Source organism: Megalops cyprinoides, chromosome 2 (genome assembly GCF_013368585.1).
Source record: "Megalops cyprinoides isolate fMegCyp1 chromosome 2, fMegCyp1.pri, whole genome shotgun sequence".
Taxonomy (NCBI): domain Eukaryota; kingdom Metazoa; phylum Chordata; class Actinopteri; order Elopiformes; family Megalopidae; genus Megalops; species Megalops cyprinoides.
Genome location: NC_050584.1, coordinates 37,274,607 through 37,295,680, shown reverse-complemented (window position 1 = coordinate 37,295,680; position 21,074 = coordinate 37,274,607). Strand labels below are relative to the sequence as shown.

At 44.6% G+C, this 21,074-nt stretch overlaps 1 protein-coding gene across 13 annotated transcripts in view; it reads left to right on the top strand.

The window, feature by feature from the left end:
• The window catches only part of dlg1 (discs, large homolog 1 (Drosophila)), a 170,112-nt gene that overhangs the window by 35,153 nt on the left and 113,885 nt on the right, over window positions 1–21,074 (top strand). Inside the window, exon 1 of one of the 13 annotated variants that reach the window (XM_036517276.1) lies at window positions 15,915–15,965. The exons of the other annotated variants lie outside the window; for them this stretch is intronic. Within the exon in view, the coding sequence (XP_036373169.1) occupies window positions 15,939–15,965 (27 nt within the window). The 5' untranslated portion in view covers window positions 15,915–15,938. Of the gene's footprint in view, window positions 1–15,914; window positions 15,966–21,074 lie in introns of those variants that run through there. 13 annotated transcript variants of the gene reach the window in all.

Here is a 21,074-nt window from a genome sequence, read left to right as displayed (position 1 = left end):
TGTTATGATGTTGAGTCATAATCTCTGTTATGGGAAAGTGTCATCTTGGTTCAGTGTTTAGCTACAGTTATCCAGGCCATTCTTTTTTAACTAGAGGTTCTTTAAAATGTTTGAACCATCTAATTTTGTCACAATCTTACATTTGGTTTTCTGGCCACGGAAACATTGAAATATTGCCTGTTTAGCTTAGTAACTTTGCATTTAGCTTTATCTTTAAATCTCCTTCTCTTTTTTACCTTTCTTGTACTTGTTTTATTGCTCCTTGAATGTGAATGTTTTCCTCCATGCTCTGCAGGAGAAACAATGCGATTTGTTGTTGTAACCATCAAGGGAGGTATGCATTTGTCAGTCTATCAGTGCCCAGTCAATCTGGCCTCTAGAAATTATTCTCTGAAGGAATCTGTTCAGACTCTGTAAACCAGCCACCCTGTACAATCTAACATCATTTGCATGTACTTTATTTTCCCTTTACAGTACAATTCAGTACCCTTCAGCATAAAGAATGTATACTTGGATGCACCCCAATGACTGCAAGGCAAAAAATCTTGTTCATTTTTTAGCTTATTTGTTTTCTGACTTTCAGCTAAAAGGTACTGTCATTTCTGGCAAGGTTGTGCTAAGGATTACCCTTGTGTGACACATTAGTGGCTCAACAGTATCTTTATTCTTAGTTGATGGGACATGACTTCTCTATAACTTGCATGTGAGTGTCTGTACAAGGCTCCTGTTTGCTATATAAGAAAAGGCTAATTCAGTTTGAGGAAAATGTTCAGTTCCATGCTTTCAGTTTTCAGCATCGCCTTTGTATATTCGAATATATTTTTCCAGAAAGCATAACCTTAATGGTCAGTTTATTTCATAATTCAACTTCAGTTTCACTGTGTTTATCATATTTGGTTGGTGAACCAGTTTGGTCCAGAAATAACTGCTTTTATTTAACTGTAAATATCGGTGTTAAAAAGCTGGCATTGCTTCAAAACATCAAACATCATGTCCTTTTTACCTATTTACCAACTGGCTCACTATCTCATTTCTCAAATTAATTGATCGCTGTTGATTTTTTTTTTTTCTTTAGTCAATGTTGTTCTAATAAGCTACATGGGCCCACTAAAATGTGATGAAGTAAAGGTGAAAATGAAGTTCAGTTTGCAAATATTTTATTGTTTATGTTATTTCCCTTTGAATTTTAGGTAGGCATGAGAGCATAAGATATTGGCAATAACCATGTAGCATATACTTCAGCATAGCCGCTATTATCTTACCTTTCCTTACCGCATACCTGTATTTGATGTGAAATAATTGAATACGCAAGTGCCGGAAGCTCTTAACTGCAGAATGTTAGGGCAGAAGGTAGACTGCAGAGTAATTCAAAGCAGAATTGAATTGAAATGCCAAAGAGGCTTTCTATTTCTCTTTTACTTCATGTAGCTCACCTGTGTGCTTTGCCAGTTTTTCTTTTTACTTCCCCTTCCCTTACAAAAGTCTGCCTCCTGTCTTCTGAATCCCCTGCCACATTTCAGCCATGTGCTGAGGGGATAACTAAGGTGGAACATTCAATTCCTTGTATTTAGAGAAATTGAGTTACAGTACAGTGTCGTCATTTGTCTAAGAACAAATGCCTTAACATTTGCCTTCACAAGCTAAAATGCTGCTGTTGGATCAGCTCAATTAGCAGAGTAGCAGTTTGAGAACTGATCATCATTCCTTAATTTGTCTCTAATATACCTCAGATGATTTTGCACATTTACATCGTTGGGTGTGAGTATTTCATACTCAGTATCAAGAGACAGTCAAACTTAGCCTGGAACCTAGACCAGCTCAGCCAACCACTTCAGGATTCATTGATACTCAAGGGTATGGATTTGGTTTAACTTACACCAGATAGCAGGAATTAAGCTGTCATGCCCCAGTCCATTGCATATTCAAATCATATGGTCTTTTGCTGAATTTTTATTAAAGGCATTAACGGAGATTCTGTGCCCCGTTTAGTGATTCCATCTGTGATGGTGTGCTAGCTGAGACCTTGGGGCTGTATCTGTGCACGGATCAGCTACAAGTGCATACTGTAGCAGCAGTGGAGAGGAGCGTGGACAGTGTGCAGTGTAAGTTCTCCAGGACCCTGTTTGTACTGGCACCTAAAGGAATACCTCACAAATTAACCTTGAGTAGCATTTAACTTTAGGCGCTGTGCTGTTTGTGGCCATTTCTCAGTTTATCTTTACATAGATTGTTAGTCTTCAGAGGAAATGTATCGTTGATCCCTGCTTGTTTTTTATCTAAGCTGTCATATCAGCTTCTGTAGTGCACCCTCCATATTAAATAATGCATTCAGGGCAGCCGGTGAAAATGCTGTGAAAATAGGCTGTGTCCCGCAGTTAGGATTCCCAGCATGCCAAGGGAAAACTGACACGCCTCTCATCTTCATACCAGCTAGTTTGCCTTACTGCACATATGATGGAACTGGAACGTGTTCATATGATCCAAAATAAGCAAAGGATTAAACTTGTTTAATCGCAGTTACCTAAAACGTGACTGTGTCTCAATCAAGGCCTTTGGAAGACCTCACCAGTCTTAAGCAAATTCCTGTGTTAGTTTGGCTACAGAAAAGCACAGTCTGTGAGCAGCTTAAGTTTACATAACTGTACTGCCCTACAGAAGCCAGAATATTAAAACAACAACAGCCCTCCTATAAAAAGTTCATTTGGTGGTTAAAAAAAGGTTGGAAGCAGCAGGAGCTTGGCAGTGAAGGTTCGCTCACCAGGGAAAACTTGGTGCTTGCTGTCTTTTTGCTCATTGTACAGGGATGTGTTGGGGAATCAGTTCACGAGAGGACATAGAGTTGCACATGAAAGGTGTCATTTATACAGTATGTGGGGTTGAGTGGGGGGGCCGTACTTGGTGCTCCTCTCTCTGCAGCCTTGTGCATGTCACCCCGCCACCCCCAGCCTGCACAGCAGTGAGACCTAATCCCTGACATTTACACAGGAGGGACACTGCTTTCATCTCCCCTGCTGACCCTCCCTGGGTGGGGTGAGGAGAATCTGGGCCTCTCACTCTGGCTGGATACAGGCCACCCACTGGCCAACCTGCTCTCACTAGCACTGCGTGGGCATGAACTGGCATCTGTCCCTGTTGAAAAGCACACATCTAATGCTGGCGCCTCCACAAATGTGTAGAGTTTTAGACAACTCTCTACTGTATGGAGTTGTGAATGAAGTGATAGCTCCCTCAAATATGTGTCCTAGTTGCACTTTCTGGTATTTATTCTTCTTTTCTATTGATTTGTGCTCAAATACAACCAAGAGAATAAAGGTTTCAAGTGCAGCGTACCCTTAAAGCTTTAAGGTGCTTACCTTTTATCCTTTAATTGCCTTTGGACCTATTTTTGAAAGTCTGAGAATTGGAAAAATAGAGAACTGTGATATTCAATGAATGCAGCCATACAGCTACATGTATGATCTGGAGAAAAATGATTGACTTCTTATAATAGGTCTGTGTTGAAGAAATGCGGAGGGGTGGTTTCTGGGTTCAGCCAGCAGAGTAACGGTCATGTGTAGACAGGAGCAGACAACAGCATGGACAACTCTGGAGTAGAACTGAATGTAAAGTGTTAAGTATCTGAAGTTCATTTGTCACATTATGAAGGATATTAAGAGTGCCTTGCAGAGTATTGATAAAATCATTATAGCCAAAAAGTTTTTTAGTATTTTGAACAAAGTATTGTCAGTCTGCTTGTGGGTTTGGAAAGCAGGTTGGTAAGGTAACGTCCCTGTATAAGTGAAGATTTTAAAAGGTTGGAATCTTCTTGGCAGTGCAATTTAATCTGTACATAATAAGGATAATAAAATAACTTTCATAATCCTTCCCATTGTATTTCATTTGGAGGGAAAGAATGATTTTTTTTTTCTTCTAAACATTTTCTTGCCAGATGATCAAAGTGTGATTGAAAAGTAATACTGTAAATAAGGTGATGTGTTGTTGTGTTACTGCTTGTCTCTCTGTGTTAGCTGAAAAAGTCTCTCTTGTAAGATAGAAATAATAGTATCACGAGTCATTTAAGCAGTGCAAATTCTAATGCATTAAGATTTGGGTGAGTGACACTGTGATATGGATGTGGTGTAGATATCTGCTCTAGTTTCTGGCATTACAGGCATCCTCTTGCTATATCTAAATCTCTAATGAAATCTCTGCTGTGATGTGTTTGCACATCACCCCGTTGTCAAGCTGCTTTTTAAAATGAAAATGTCTCTCTGTTCGCTGAAGAGGGCTGTTCAGCTCTGAATGTTTTCAGATGACACAAAACATAAAAGACGGAAAAAGAGGAATTGTAGACTATAAAGCTCATTATTTTTCGAAAGAGCAAATTAGAGAGAAGCTGCTTTTGTTCAAGCTGCTGATGTACCCACCGTTTCATTCAGTTCTGCTCACTGCTCTGTGGCACGGTGCTAAGGATACGGTCCCCCACAGCGCCTGCAGACCATAGGGGTTAAAGCAGGTGGGAGCGTGGCAGCGTGGAGCCCTCGCACTCCCTCTGCTCGTGAGTCAGCGGCCTCCCACGCGCCCCCGCCTCGCTGTGCCATGCGTATCACATTACTCACCGCCGAGCGCATACGCCACGCTGCCTCATCGGCCGCCTCGGCGCCGAGTACAGAGACGCTCGCAGTCATCGAGAGGTGGAGGGAGGCAGGGGCCTCCGTCCGTTGGACGTAAGGCAGCATCCCCGCTGCTTCTCAAATTGGGATTTTGAGCCCTCTCTTTTGAACGACGCGTCGTGATTGTTCTGCATGGAGAGTGACACGGAGGCATTGTGGAGCACTGTAGAGTGACAGAAATGTGAGGAGCAGGCAGGAGAGACACTCTCTTTGTGTGGAAATGAAAGGTCAGGGGGCTGTGCCATGGCTACAAATATAGTGCTAATGTTAATGACTGTTTTATCAATGGTACAATATGTAGGGAATGGTCTGAAGTGGGAACTTGGAGAGAGTTGCACCTGTGTATATCATACTGTTCCAGACACAGGGACTCACTGGAGTAGTAGTCACAACCTGGAGAGCAGCTGAACAGGACTTCTTAATGCTGTTGCAGCTTACAAATAAGAATGCAAGAGTTCAGGCTCTCAGAAACAGTACTGTTTGGTCCTTGTTGAAGTGGGGTAAGGCAGGTAATGCCAGTTTGTTCATAGATCATCTGTCTCATCAGCAACGCAGTTCACAGCTGTAGGGAGATATTATTTAGGGTACATTGTTTGATTTAGCAGCAGAAATCAAAGGACAGGCAAAGCCTTACAAACACTTGGTTGCTGCAGAGGTGTGAGAAATGTCTGCGCATTGATTTCTCAGGAGTAGATTGCAGATGATCGATGTTTAAGGACAGGGGTACCTGCCCAATTATGTCACGCTTGCTTTTAAGTTGGAACTGCCAGCTCATTGACCCTCCATTGTCTGAAAGGGCTTATCAAACCCCAGAGTAAGCCCAACTATAGAGCAGGGTGTCAGATTTTCTGGGAAGTTTGATGTTCCTTCATTTTTCCAGCACTAGGAAATGTAATTACCACTTATGGTGGAACACAATGTGAAAGCAGTGTTAAGGAGCTAAGAGGCCACATTTGTAACAATTGGTAAAGCAAAACATCAAATGACACGCACACATGCTCCCAAAAGTGGCAATCTGTCCTTTTCGATCTTTGTATTTTCTTCTGTAGCTAGTGTTACTTTGAACAGAGTAAGCCATAGTGTTAGTATCACTGTGTTCAGCCTGGCTTTTGTCCGATTTGTATGGTCTGTAAGAAGAATGGAGGTTTTGGTCAAGGTAGTGAAAACCATGCTGATGACATTTTCTTCCCCTCGATTGTGCGTCAGTGTGGTCTGTCAGCCCGGTCAAAAGATGATCATGAGCTAAGCTGGTTTTGTGTATGGGTTTGCCTGAGGCAGGTGGCTGGGGCCAGAGGCACAGTGTTGGTTTCCAGCAGGGACAAATAGAGATCAGTGGCAGTATGCAAAGAGACATCATCTAACAAAGTACTGCTTAATTACAGGAATTCCACATTCAGAGGCATCACTGATCTTCTGTGGATTGAACCAGTTTAGCGGATTTACCATCTAGACATCTGTTTTGGATGAGCTGAGCAGCGTCTTGAGTCTGTGTGCTGTCATTCTGTTCGTGTTCATTTGTCACTCCGCCACTGTCAGAGTGTGTGATCGAGCCCACAGTAGGAAAAATGCCTTCACCACAGTTTTCGGATTGAGGTGAAGGTAGGAGGCCATTCTGGGGCGTTTGGGCATTGGTCAGGGAGGGGAGGGGGAGGGTGGGGGGGTGGGGGGGGCAGAGCTGATCACCGCGGCGTTCCAGTGCTGACCCAAGGCTGCACAGTAGATCCTGCTCAGCGGACTGCAGGCCTCTGTGCTCTGTTCCCCGCATCTCTCTCTGCGCGCGGCATCTGCGGACAAGCACTGTGCGCCTTTAGCTGTAAACTTCTCTATACAGGACTTCACCTCATTTACTTCTGCTGTCCATGAACCTGTGGCACGCCCCCCACACAAGGAGCAGTGGAATATCACATCTGAATCGGGGGCTCGCGGATGCAGCGCGCCAGCATGACTGAAGATTGCTGTGTTCATTAAAGTGGAGGGAGGAAGGTGCCTGCCAGCTGAGGCTGAAGTCACACACGCAGAGGTGTGAGGTTCAGGGAGAGGTGATGAGATGTGGGTTGTGCACGGCAGGATGGAATGTGGTGTGTGTGTGTGTGTGTGTGTGTGTGTGTGTGTGTGTGTGTGTGTGTGTGTGTGTGTGTGTGTGTGTGTGTGTGCGCGCATGCATGCAGTGTCAGGCCCTAGGGGCCATTTACAGTTTTTGGAGCTCTGTTAAAAGAAGCTGGGTGGTGTGTGTCCAGGCCATGCTATATTTTGTACCAAAGGAAAAAAGACCATTAACAACACTTCGATCTTCACATGCTACAACCTGTCTTGCATAGTATTTAATGCAGTTCTATACCTATGACATATATTTACATGTTTCCACACATACTTAATGAAACCCCCTTTGGTGAGATACCTAGTGGCTGGGGGCAAGAAGTGAATGTCTCACCCTCCCCTCCTCCTATCCTCCGGAAGCCATGCCTGCCTGAGAGAACTAAATTACTAGTTGTTGCTTGCCAGGATGGAGCGGTCTTGTGCTATTGACCATTGTTCACTTTCTGTTTTAGACAAAGTGCAGTGGCTGTGCATCATGCAATTAAGAGTCTGCACTGTAGAATACCTTTTCCAGAGTTTAAAAAAAAAACCTCACATTGCTTTAAGTGGGCTGAGGACAGGAGAACTCCTGGGGTTTGAAACAGAAGAATGTTGTCGGTGCAGAGTGCTGCATCTCCCTGTCAGAGGTGTTAATCCGCTCACAGCACGTGCTGTGACATGGGTCAAAGCAGAGCACTCCCCATCGGGGTCACGGCCTCACGCATTGATTAAGAACTAACGCGGCATGTGCCCGTGGCCAGGCGCCTGGACGCCGAGGCTAGCAGCGGCATGCGCGCTCCACCCTCAGAGCACAAGGCGTCCTCAGTACGGGGTAAACGGTGACGAATTCCACCTGGTTAATTAAGCGTGGAGCGGTGGAGAGCTGGCCGCAGAACAGAGGGAGTGAGAGCGCACCGCGCCCAAGCGGGTCAGGCTAAAAACAGATCCACACCGCAGCGCCCGCTCGCTAATCCAGATGCTCTCACTTCCTCCAGATCAGTGGGCGGCCCTCTCGGAGAGGAGCCCGTGCAGCCAGAGGGCCGAGAGGCACTGGTGTCGCCATCGCCCCCGCAAAGATAATCCAAATCGCAGGACAGCAATTCCTACTTTTGTGGCTTTTTTTTTTTTTTACTGTAAGAACAATAATCGTGCACACAGTCCCACACAAGTGCTCACAGCCCTCTCTCACCATCTGCCAAGTGGCACTGACTGCATCAAACTCGCCTTGAAGGTCCTTGGGGTCCCTGCCTGTACGACCTGAGCTGACAGCCTGTTCCTTCTGTGGAGAATTGTGTGAGAGGTTAAATGCTCTTCTCAGCGAGTTTGAAAACTGCCTCACTGTAGTTACCATCCAAGACTGCTCTTCAGCACACGTTTGAAATTACTGCTTGGTGAGTTCTGAGTGCCTTGCCTCATCTTGAAGCACAGCTTCCGTTAAGGTACCAGGGAAATGGCGATTCAAGGGGACCTCATTTCCCCTCAGAAACATGTTTGTAATTATCCATCTTAAACTTGGGCTTGGTAAGAGGACACATCCCCATGATTAAACATTAAAATGCAGCTTTTAAAACGGTATATTATCAAATAGGTTTCATTTTACTTGGTTTAGTAGTGCTTGAACAATCGTTATATACAATAACTATTGCTTGCCCCAGTCTAACCCTCCCAGACTTTCATGGCATTCCATGTAATACCCCCTGCATGTAGCTGCGCTGAGCTCATATTTCTGTGCAATGACCTTTTCACAGCGTGCTGCTCCCATTGTAACGCTCATTAAATAACGCTCACTGACACCATATACGAACATGCCTCTCCCTGTCGTATCCTCGTTCTGTTGTAGCTGAAGAGCTGAACAGATTGTCTCTCCCTCTGGTAGCATATCAAAGAAACTGCCTTGTTGCTGGATTTTGCCCCTGCAAGCCACAGAGCTGTTTCAAATGCGAAACCAACAGAGGAATGTCAGGCTGAGGAATCTGCTCGTGTGTGTTTCTGTTGCCTTTTTTTGTGTACATACACCACGTGAAATCAAAGGGTGGGTCTTGTCTTGGGCTTGCGCCCCTTGCCAGGAGCTTGTCTCACCTGGGCTGCCAGTATCTGCTGAATGGGATGTACCTAATTGCCGCCAGATATATTTGTGCATGTTTGTGGTGCACGGGCCGTGGGCTGGCTGTTGGTGGGTCGGCCCGCCTCACGCCGGTGCCGTGCTACCGGAGCTCGCTGCTATGCATCCATGCACAGCGCTCATGGCTTACATAGCAGGCTATTTTTATGGGTTATAAAGGCACACTGGATCCAGAAGGAACAGCACAAGACCTAAGAGACAAGTCGTACCCCTTTCGGACAGGTGACTTTGACGCCCATTAGCAGAGGTCCTCTTTCCTCACCTTGCTTCACTGAGAATCAAACCATGCTCCATTTGGCAGCCTCACGTTTAGTCACATGTTACAGGTTGAAAGGCCCTCAATTTAAACACGTTAAGCTATGTCAATTGAGCTAATTAGTAGGGGCTATCAAGGGCCATTCTCTGAAAAATGATCATTCGATTAGCATCTTGTTATAATTGGGCAATAATATTTAATTGGAGCTTGAAATTCATGAAATTCATTCAGAAGAAGGCTAAAGTATTTAACCAACCCCTGTGAAAGCATTTAGTTGGATGTACAAAGTTCACATTCTGTGTCAATGGCCCTTAAAAGTGAAAGACATAAATGCTTGGTGAATGTCCAACCGAAAGTCAAGCTGGGCTTTTTTCCGCATGGAAGTAGCGTAGGTGTCTTGTAAAAGAAGTCCTTTTTTCCCCTTCAGTGGAGGTTGTGACATTGCATTTTCTGGTTATGAGTTTGATTGAATGTTGACTTTGAGTCTCAAGATTGCCATCCTGTGCCGTTTCGCAAGGCTGGCTGCGGTGAGGGTGATATTAATGTGGACCTTACACTTTTATTCCAAACAGTATCATGGAACATAGGAGTAATCTCATCTCATCTCTTCTCAGTGCAGTGAAAGCCAAAGCACCATACATGGAAAAAACTGAGTGTGCAAACGAGAGTATACAACAGCCTTCATTAGCATCCACAGAGTGCAAAATATGACTCACAGTTTTCATAACATTGAATTTCATTTGCAGATGTCGTTTGCAGTTGAAAATACCTCTACCAATGACAACGTAAGAAAGGGCTCCCAGACCAGTACATTATGGAAGTGATTAGAATTATTTAAGTCTAAATGGAGAGAGATATTTTAAGACTTCATAGTCATTTAAAAAGCTGATTTGCCATGTTGGTTGCGGAAATGAGTTTGAAATCTGTCAGAGAGGGCTTCCCACCTCCACCACTGCCACATTAGCAGATGTCTGTGAAGCTGAAGAATCACAGTATAAATATCACAAGCTGGACTTGACATCAACTGTACTTTCTCTTTCCCACTTATTGTTGAATCCCCCCCCACCCACCTCCCACTTCTTTTGAGGGTATGTTTGCCAGTATAGATCAATTAACACCTCTTTGGTACCCACTCTCTGTGTTCTTTGTACTGTACAAGATGTTGTGGGGCACTCACTGCACTTTTTGTGCACTCTTCAGAAGGCACCCAATGCAATACTACACTTAGTAATTATACATAGTGTGCAGAAGCATTTGTGCCTTCCAGGACTCAGTTCTTTATTATTATTTTTTTCCTTTATTCTTAATTAAACAGAGAGTAGTTCAGTTTTTAGATAACTGACAGGGTCAAGATTTTCTCAATGGAGGCTGTTGGTGAGCCCAGTGATAAAAGTCTTGGTAGATGTTGCATAGAGTTGGTTGTCTGTACTGGAGGCCCGGGCTGTCTGGACTTGCACTGGTCAGTAACCTGAGCCACGCGCACTCTGGGGAGACCCTGTCACCCATTCTCACATGGCACACATCCCACTTCCTCTCCTGAACGACATGTCCAAGCCAGCAAAACTCTGCATACATAGATGTTAGCGCGCTCGCTTTACACCAGTTGCTGTGTCACATGATCAAGGGCATCGCATAACCCGCCACCCACGCAATGGCCTTATCCAGCAGGTGAATTGTATATGGGAGCAGTGTGAAGCTCATGCACATGCTCACTGCTGGCTGTGTGCTTTCTGATACAAGCTCTCTGTGTGTGATTAGATGCATGCAGGTTTGTTTTGGCTGTGTTTGAATAACTAGCTCTCTGATTGACTGTGCTGCGAATGCTGGCAGTGGGAAAGACATGCTGTAAGACTGTGCGTCAGCAGGGCTCCTCTGTGTGTGTGTGTGTGTGTGTTTGTGTGTGTGTGTTTGTGTGTGTGTGTGTGTGTGTGTGTTTGTGTGTGCGTGCGAGCTTGCATGTGGGCGTGAGAGGGTGGTGGAGGTGATGCCACTGAGGTGTGAGTCAGCTGCTCTGTCATAGGTCACCACCTGTATCACTGCATTCTCACAACCCAGTTACGCTCCTCCCCCCTGAAACTGTACCGTCCAATCACAGTGCATGTCAGGACCCATAAAACGGAACATGATAATGTCTCTGGCTTGTGTGTTGCTCTTAGATACAGATTTGTCAATCAGAACATTGTAGACACAAGTTTTAAAAAGGAATACTTATGTGAATTATAGATGCTGACACCTTGCAAGCAAAGCAGTGACACTTTGAAGCGTGGCACATTTTTCAACAATACCATTATTGATTTTCTTTTGTCAGTAAATATAAGTAGCACCAGATTATGCACTGTTTACAGATTCAATCTTAAAGTGTGATTAGTGACTCAATGCTACCCTCTACTGTTTTGATGGCAATATGAGGGGGAGGTTGTTCTGTTGTGTTGTACAGAGGGTACAGGAGGAAGAGAGAATTGAATGTTTTCCTGGAGCGTGGCGTCTGGTGCTGGTCCCACTCTGACGTGCTGTGCCCAGCTGCTCCCCCCTGACCTCCGGAAGTGCCTGCAGGAGGCCACACTCTCCTGTGCAGCAGAGATTTTATCAAGTCCTTATTAAAGCACTCATTTCCTTCCTCCTTTCTTGCTGAGCACTGGAACCAGTGAGCCAGCTTTTTTTTTTTTTTTGTCTGACAGCTGGCTCAAGAGGGGTGTGCTCTTTCATCTGCAATGAAGTGCTCTTTGAGTCACACACTGCCTTTCAGGCATAGAGCTTTTTATGTGCTTTTATCTAAAATCACTGCATTAGTACTGTTTATAGACAAAGATAAGCATTTTTTTCCTAAATAATGCATTGTGTATTCTTAGCATTTGTATTACTTGAACTGTGCTGTTCAGGACTGTAAATAACCCTCCTGAATGTGAAACTGAAATGACAAATCCCTGAGTGGTTGTGGGGTCTGCTTTGGTCTGCCCATTGCACTGCAGTTACTGTCTGATCCACAGGGTGGCAGTGCAGCACCTCTCCTTCTCCCTCAGTGATTTAAGGCAGCATGTGACGGGGTGCTCCTAACGTGGGTCACCTGCTCCATCTCAGACAGGGTTTCGCATGGCGGCAGCAGCAGCATGAGTCTCTCTCCACCCTGCTCCTGTGTGGCCAGCAGGATAGATGGCAAAAACAGGGGAATAAGTAGAGGCCAGTTCCATCTGCATGGAAGAAGCAGCCGCGCATGAAACTTCTCCAGCGTGCAGAGTGGCTCACTGAGGGCGTAAATGTGACGATCCCTTTGAAGAGGAGAAAGGGCAGCACGCGACTAGGGCTTCACAACATGGACACAAGGGGAGCTCACTCTCTCCCTTCCCTTTTGTATGAGTAGCTGCCTATGCATGCGATGATATGCAAGTCTTTTTGCTTTCATTGTACTGTAGACCTACAGTCATGAGTGCTCAGTGCTGATAAGATCCATGGGGCTGACTTTCTGACTGATTTTCTTCATGATGTGGCTTTATGTGGTCTGATCTGTGGTGTGCGTGTGCGTGTGCGTGTGCGTGTGCTTGCACAGACACGGTGTGGAAGATTCCCTCTTTCTGGCTCCCGGACGTGATGTGAACAGCAATGAACCTGTGTCATTGAGGTGTTTTTCCATAGCATACTATCATGGGCTTATTACTGTCATTCAGCTGGGGGTGTCAGTATCTTCTACTGGCTTAAGAGGCCTTCCCAGCATGCTCTGCAACAGAGTGCAGTGGGCTGGGCTGTACCGTGAGCACTCTAGCCCTTGTGCCGCCTTGTCCAGTTGTGCTGTTTGTATGTATTTGTACTGTGTAATGCTGTTTGAAAAACATCATTCAAACTGATGGGCCCTTTTGTCGAGCAGTGCTTTTTCCTAGTAGCTGGGGGCAGTTTAAATAATCCTTTGTAGTACTGTACATGATTTCCTCTTAAAAGGTTATAGGTCAAATATAGAATCTGTCTTCTGCTTAGTTTTAAGAGCAAATAATTTCATATGTCCATTGCAGACAGTTTGTTCCTTATTGAAGGAGCTTAAAATCCTGACAAATCCCCCAGTCATATATGAAAGTTATTCTGGTACGTGATGTTCCCAATACTAAGACTTGAGTGAGTTTATGAGCACTTACTGGGAAGCCCTTTTTGTAGGCTTTTGTAGGAAGAAACCATAGAATTGATATCTTTCGTTTTTACAGTTAATGCTGCCATTCTCAAAAGCTGTGTTTCTTCATTCCCACGTTTGGTCAGTGTACAAAATCTCTCTCACTGTCATTGAACATCATTTGTTACAATTGTGTAGTTTGTGTTGTGTTGTCTCAATTAGCAGTGTGTTTCAATACAAACTCTTCCCACGTATGTGTATGGGACTGCAGGCATTGCTCAGTAGACCACTGACCTTTGCCTCATTACGTAAGTGGAGGCGTTTCCATGGACGCAGTGTTGTTGTTCTGCAGGCTGCATCTCTGACAGTGCAGTGCTCCGCTGCTGTGTTTGGCAGATGGTCTGCCCTTGAGGTTGAAAGCTCAGATCATTGAGTCGTTTTCTTGTGCTCCTGTCTTTGCATTTTGCACGCCCATTTTGATAAGATCACCACTCCCCCCATCATTATGTGGAGAAAATGCCTGAGGCAGAATTATTAAATCCCTTCCAAAAGGTGTACATATTGACGCAATATTGACGCGCTTTCATTCAGTGAAGTCTACGCAGAGGTGCCTGTGTGTAGCGAGCGCTTTCATGGTTCCCCCGCGAAAGTGTCTGTGCACTTGTAGCGGAGCGGTGGTGGTGGTGGTGGTGGTGGTGGTGGGGGGGGGGGGCTGAGCGCTCCCCGTCCTCATCCGATCCCCCACAGCCGCGTCATGAAGGGGAGCAAAGAGGCGCGGAGGTGGGCCCGCTGAAGTGGCCTCTCCCACTCGCAGGATGAGTCACTGCACCTCAGCCGTCCGCGGACCCTCTCCCCGCCGCTCGCCGGGCCTGAATCACTCGGTCCGACAGCTGGAAGCCGGGCTCGTTGGGCCCCGGCGAGGTGCGTCTTCCCGAGCCCTCGTTATGTAAGCAAGCCGTCTCCTCTCCACGAGCACGCTGCTCCAGTGCCCCCCCCCCCCCCCCCCGAGCTGCATGGCATACAGGGGGTGGGTTTGGGGGTGTCTGAGTGCGCAGGTGGTAGAAGCTTTGACGTATATCATAGCCTTCACCGAGAGGTAGAATCGATATTTGATTTTTTTCTTTTCTCAGTTTGCATTCATCACTCTAGGTAATGGAGAGCACGTTAGTAAGAGGGCTGTGACTGCGTATTACAGTAGGCGTTCGGTACAGTGAGCTGTGTTTGCCGTGGCGTACCTATTGACACCTATAGTGTCAGGTGACATAGTGTGGTTACCGGGGTTCCACTCATGTACTGTGGTTGCAGTTTGGTCTCAAAGGGCCCTAATGGGATTTAAGTCAAGGGACTCTGGCCAATTCATACATTTAGTTCTTTCTGTATCCACCTGCACCTTCTCACTGTGGCTGTATCATGTTGTCATAGGCTTCCACAATCTTCTGCCTGCACTGATTACAGGAAAGACTTCACATCAGTAGTGCAGTTTACATCAAAATCATTCACAGTTTAGGTATGCATACATTTGGTGATTAATTCTTTTTGACTGTCAATGCAGGTTTACAGAAGGAAATACTCATAGGAGGAAAAATGCTTCAGGAGTGTCTGAATCACGCCTAGTTGAACAAGTGATTTGCATGAGATGAAGGGTTTGAAACTGTGACGCAAAAATATTACAGTGCACTGTCTAGTATTAGTAACTGCCATTGAGTCATTGGTTAATAATTAAGATGTGCAAACCCATATAAAAGGCCAGTGTGCTGAAGTGGACAGAAGACACTGAAATTTGGAAAAGGAAAGTAGTATTGGTTGGGTTTGCAAGATCAGTATAAAAATGCAATATTCCTGTATGGTAGGATTAAGCTCCACTGTTTTCATTTCAAACTGATTTTTACCAGAAAATCTCCCATGAAGAATCAGTGTCACGAATGCAGTGGCTGGGAGTTTTGACATAGTACGAAGCTGGTGAAGTTGATTGTAAGCTGTGTCCTCTGCATGTGAATTTGGGAAGGGGCATGTACTGAGGGTTTGTCACCAAATTAAGTGACCACGTCATCTTCAGTCAAATAAAATTATTTCATGACATGGCATTTACACAAAATAAGTGAGTGAATAAGTTGCAAAGCACAAGAATTCACTTGAGCATTGAACAGCAAAAGTGTGAAGTACATTCAATGCCACACTCCAGCAGACATTATTCTTTCATCTCCTGTATGGAATGTAGTTTTAACTGTGAAATACATTCTCAGTGTAAAAGACGAACTGAATTTCCAGCTGAGGGTAACGCTTTTAATTCGATGACTGGCTGAGTTGAGATGTAACTGCCTTAAAAACACCTTGAAAGGAAATACCACTGCCTTTATAAGGATGAGTGCAATGCGACAGGAGAAGTTTTACAAGCTGACGGCTCCTTGGCACCTCAAAGCACTAGGGATTAACGAGACAAATTTGTGCACGCTTTGTGCTTCTCTGCACAGCTGTAAGGCCTTATTGATGGTCCTCCGGGGAAGTTTTTTTTTTTTCTATAAAACAGCCAGATCTTGCAAACCTTTCCTCAAAAAGACCAACTCTGTGACACTGTGATTGGTAGCAGAATGATTCAGTTTTTGGAAACGTTGTGAGTTGATTGTTGAAGAATGTGCAGACACTGGACGACAGCACCTTCATGGTCTTTTTCATTCTCTGGTTTCACAGTGGAAAAATCTTTCTGTAGTGGGCCTGGATATTGAGGCTGTGAAGAACCAAATGTTTACATCTTGTGTCACAGAAATGGTGAGTGGTTCCTTGCATGCCCGGGTGAAGGTTTCAGCAGCTCTGAAGCTCTGTCTTACAACTTTGCTCAAGATGTTAATCTCAACTGCACACCTGACCTGCTTTAGTAATGCCCTGCCTATTTGCTGCACACCAGTGCCCCTCATGAAACTGGTGCACTGGCAATCTCTGATATGAAGTTTGTGACTGATGGCATTGGAGTCCTAAACTGTGCCGATGCAGTGAAAGACCTTGACATCTGGAAGGAGATGAGATTTGAAGGTGGCATTCTAATACATGTTGTATCTAATACACTTGGCTGCACAGGCTGTTCAGAAGTTACAGCGTGTCACACTCTGGCTGCCCCACAAAGAGTTCAGCAGTGTGAAGCCTGAGACACTGGAAATGCAGGACAGGTAGTGCCTTTGAAGCCAGCTCCAGTGTCTGATGATGACACTCAAGCTATACACATCTCTCAGAAGGCAGTAGGGTCCCGTTCTGGAAAAGCCTCTACATACGTGGGCACACACATAGATTCTGGTGCGCATCATTGCCCCTGAAACGTCAAGGAGAGGCAGATATAACAGTGATGTGCCAGTGCTGCCCATCAGGCCAAACAACACACTGTAGTTTGCAGTGACTGATCTGTTTAGGATTTCCATGGGGAGCTGTTAGTGAAATGGAAGGCTGCTGTCATGTGTCATGTGTCACCTTCAGACATTCCAGGAGCATGCTTTTGACCCCCTGTAACTGCAACTGTAAGCTTGATGTGCTCAGGAAAATAAGACTGGCTGAAAAGGTGTGTGAAATGAATGAGAAATGCTTCAAAGACCTGTGTGTTTATAGAACTAGACCCACACACTAAAGGCAAGGCTGTATGAGTATTACAGATTTGATTCCTCTGGTCTTATTGCTGTCAGTGTATATCAGCATGTTCAGGCGCAGTGCAGGAGAAGGGCTTACTAGGCAGTGGTCTGGCTGTGTCTCAGAGCTATGCTCTATCCACTGCTCGCCCACGCCAGCTGACCAGTGCACGCAGACAGAAGCGCACCCCGAGTCCCCCTCTCAGCTGCAGTCACGCCTGTGACTGTGACCGTCACCACAGCAGTTGTACAGCCGGATTTAATCATGACTGTGACATTGACTCCTCTCATGACCCCTGCACTGCGTCTGCACTGGTAAACATAGATGTTTCACCTTCCTCTCTTCTGTCTCTCTCCTTCTTTCTCTCCTTGTCTCTCTCTAACAAGCCTCTGCGTTTACTGTAAGTGTAAGAGGACATCATGTAGGCTGCCTCTCACTGTGAATAGCACTGGAACTATGCAGACTTTTTTTCCTGACATGTAGCGCAAGAATGTAATTGCTCGTAATGAGCCTGACCCCCTCAGCAAGGTATGTGACACATGTAACATTTGTCACAAGTGGCCTCTCACTTCTCAGCATCACCACGGAAGCACCAAGGCTGCTTTGCACAGTGGGAGAGAGCTTGTTGGCAGAATCTCTTTAATTTATTTTATTTGATTTAACACTTCTTTAACCATGAAGAGAACCAATTCTTATTTGCAATGATGTCCTGGCCGAAATGTATGTATAGTGGTACAGGAAGCGGAGAAAAGTGTTTAAAAATACCGATATTACCGAAATAAAAAAACAGAATACTATGTACAGTACACAGTCCACATAATCCACACAAAAGAGGTGCAACAGGTGGGAGAGTGTCACAGCCATTGCTTCTCAAAGAGTAACCTGAAGCTGCCAAAGATTCCTCAAAGGCAAACTGCATTTGCTGTTTCAGTGTTTGTGCCATTTTAGCCATCAGTAGATCGGTTAAGATCATACCCTAACTATACCCTAATTATCAACACAGAAAGACTCAAATTTGACTGCTGTTTCATGGAACATTGTATCTTCAAAATGTTCTACATGAAATGCTTATTTTTGCTGAAAACTATTTTAACCTTGCTTTGATGCCTACGTACAGGACTTGTAAGAGGCATTCACTATATCTGCTTTAAACAAATTCACATGCTGATTTTGGTAGTTGAATGGCCTGTTTCAGAGGCTGGACTCAAACATCAGCCATAAATAATATTGACAAACTTCATCTTTCTTTCCTGGTTGAGCAATGCTTGGAAAGGTGAACTTCAGAAGAACATTTTTATCTGGAGCAAGTGGATCCGATCCAATTGTTAAAAGCTCCTTGAGTGAAGTGAATGAAGTTGTCTAGAGATGAAAGTATGAGCACGTCTCCATGGCCCGTGGGTCCACGTGGTTCTTCTAAGGTGTCCCCTGCGCCCGGCACTGATCTCTGCCAGCATCGCTGAGATTCAGCACTCCATGATCTAGATAGGGCTGCAGTGAGAACGCCCGGCTTTGCCTGCCGCAGAGGAAGCGGCCTGGAAGAGCGATTATCATGCACCCAAATCTGCCACTAATCCACAGAAAAGGACTTGTTTTAACGGAAAGTGCTGACTCCGCAGACCCATAACTCATACCCTCCTTTGAAAGCAGCAGTTTCCTGTTTGTGAGCATCGTTACACCAGCTGACAGATTCGCTTCAGTTAGCTTCACTCCGTTCTGTAGTTTTTCTTAAATGCTGACTGCAGATTTTCTGAGATTTCTCATATTTGGGGACAGGATAAATTAATGCAGCACGGTGCATAACAGGATAGGCGTTGAATGAATCTGAGTGGAATCCCTTGAAAATGAATACTTCCTCCGTCTGTGCTTTGTCCTGGGCGTAACCGTGATGTGTAAGAGTGAGTACTTACGGAGTGAAATGAGACTCCATTCACCCTGTAAGTTTCAAGGATTTTATAGAATGAAGTCCACTGATCAGCAGTTTACAAAATGACTTTGAAGGTTATATCCTTCAGTATTCATTGGAGAAACTCTATAACTCTAAAACTTTGTCCTAAGACAGTTGGACACCATCAGTTTCTGATGCCTTCTAGTGTCTTGAAGGTTTTATTCAGTCTTCAGTGGAGACATCATAACTAAACTCAAAATGTGTAATATTTTGAAAGTTACCCCGTGGGGCATTGTATCTAAACTGAGGTATATAATGTAGTGAATGCAGTCTGGCATGCTCCACTTATCCAGCTCATTGCCAACAGCTGTGCCTTGTGTGTGAAAGGTGTTTCCCGAGAGGCCCAGGGAGCCCTTCCTCTCTCCAGTGGGGGTAATTTCCTGTGCTTTATTAGAGCAAGAAAGAGAGGTGTGATTAACAGTGTAGGACAGGTGGCTCTGCTCCCAGAATGCTAAGAGCTTTCTGTACCAGGAGTTACAACTGTCCTGTCAATCAAATAGCTACCTCATGGGGCAAACATTACTTAGAAATTAAACAATTTTGTGTAGAAAATGTGTTCCTTTCTTGGGAAGGATTTCCATCTAGCAGTTAACTAAAGATTTCTGTACATCATTCATTTTGGACACATCCTCCAAACTCCCATTATTGGGGAAAAAAGTCCAATGATAGATCAGTCGTGTGACATTCTACTATTTATCTTACATATTTGTGTAATATTTAATTTTTACAATTTATCTTGTGTTTGAAGTCCATAATATGTTTCTCTGTCTTGCAGGGAAGCAACAGTTGTTTAAATTGTTCATTCTTACGAATATTCTTTAATTTTAATTTTCACCGTTTTTCCATGGCTATTGCATGCCATCAGACACCCTGAGGCCACCATTAATTCTTAAGACTGGTGCTCTTCTTTGTGCTGTTTTGTGTCATTTCAACATGACCTTTTACCTGCATAGAATGGCATTATTGAAGTTCAGTGATTCTTGCTGAAATGCCGTTATGAGGTTTTAAGTGCTTTTAGACACATTTTAAATGACCTGATAATACAAATGGCAAATGCCAACATATTTGCAGATAACATAAAAACATTAAGCAGAGAGATGTGTTTGTGTGTAAATTATTTGTGAGTGAGTGAGTGAGTGAGAAATACACACACGCACGCGCGAGCCTCCATGGCTTTTAAAATCAAAATTCTAATTCTCAGACAATTAGGAGTTCTGTCCTAATCTGGTCTGATTAAGCACTTAAGATATGACATTAGTGCTGCCCTCTCATTAGTGCCCTTTAAGATCAGAGCTGTGTAAACAGATTAAAATACCTATTGTATGCCAGACTTTATTAAAGACATTTTTTTCTCTCTCTCACCCAGCTCACACCAACACTACAGCAGAACGACAACAGCACAGAGTGATGCTAGTGACTGGATGGTGCTGTCAGTCATGGCCAGCAGAGCTCATGATTGGCTAGTTTATGAGGCGAGAGGCGGGCAAGGCACAGTGGCAGTGAGAGTGGATGGCTGGGAAATATGCCCAAGGGTTTGGGGTTTTAAAGAGGCAAAGCAGCCAACCATTACTGAATCTGGAACAGGTCTTTCTTGAGAATGCTGTAAAAAGTCTCCTTGAGAAAAAAATCGATCGATTAAATAAAATTGGTTTTGTTTTCAGCCTTTGAATCAGGACTGATGCATTATTTGCTGTGTATTTGTAAACAGGAGAAATGATTAGGTTTATGGTTTGGTTCAGCCTCATTCCATACATTGTAATTGCTAAATGAAGAGTGCAGAGATGCATCTGAGTTTATTGAGTTTGTTTAATTCAACAGAGAGATTGCTGAGAGAGAGAGAGAGAGAGAGAGAGAGAGAGAGAGAGAGAGAGAGAGAGGGATACATAGAGAGAGGGAAGGGATAGGGAGGGAGTGAACAGGATTGAGAGGCACTGATTGAAGCGATACTGGTAGTATGTTGTACTGTACGTGCGTCTTTCCTCATATTTGGCTCCCTGCTTTCAGTCCTGAGTTAGTGTGTGTAATGGGCAGGCAGACAGAGGAGGGAGTGTCTGTGACTAAAGCAGCAGTGTCTCTCTGTGTCTTGTTTATTCCCTGGAACTGATTTCAGAATTTTCTGTACTGCATAATTATTCAGGATGGTTTTTAATCATTCAAGGCCCTTTGTGGAGTCTGGCACTTTTGGCTGCCAACATTTGCTGGCTGCGCTGGACTGCAGAAAGGAGAACGCTCTTGAGGATGAGCGCTGACGACAGGGCGCAGTTATTGCACTGTGAAAGACGTCTTAATTACTTGCAGTGAAGATTGAAAGACTTCCCACT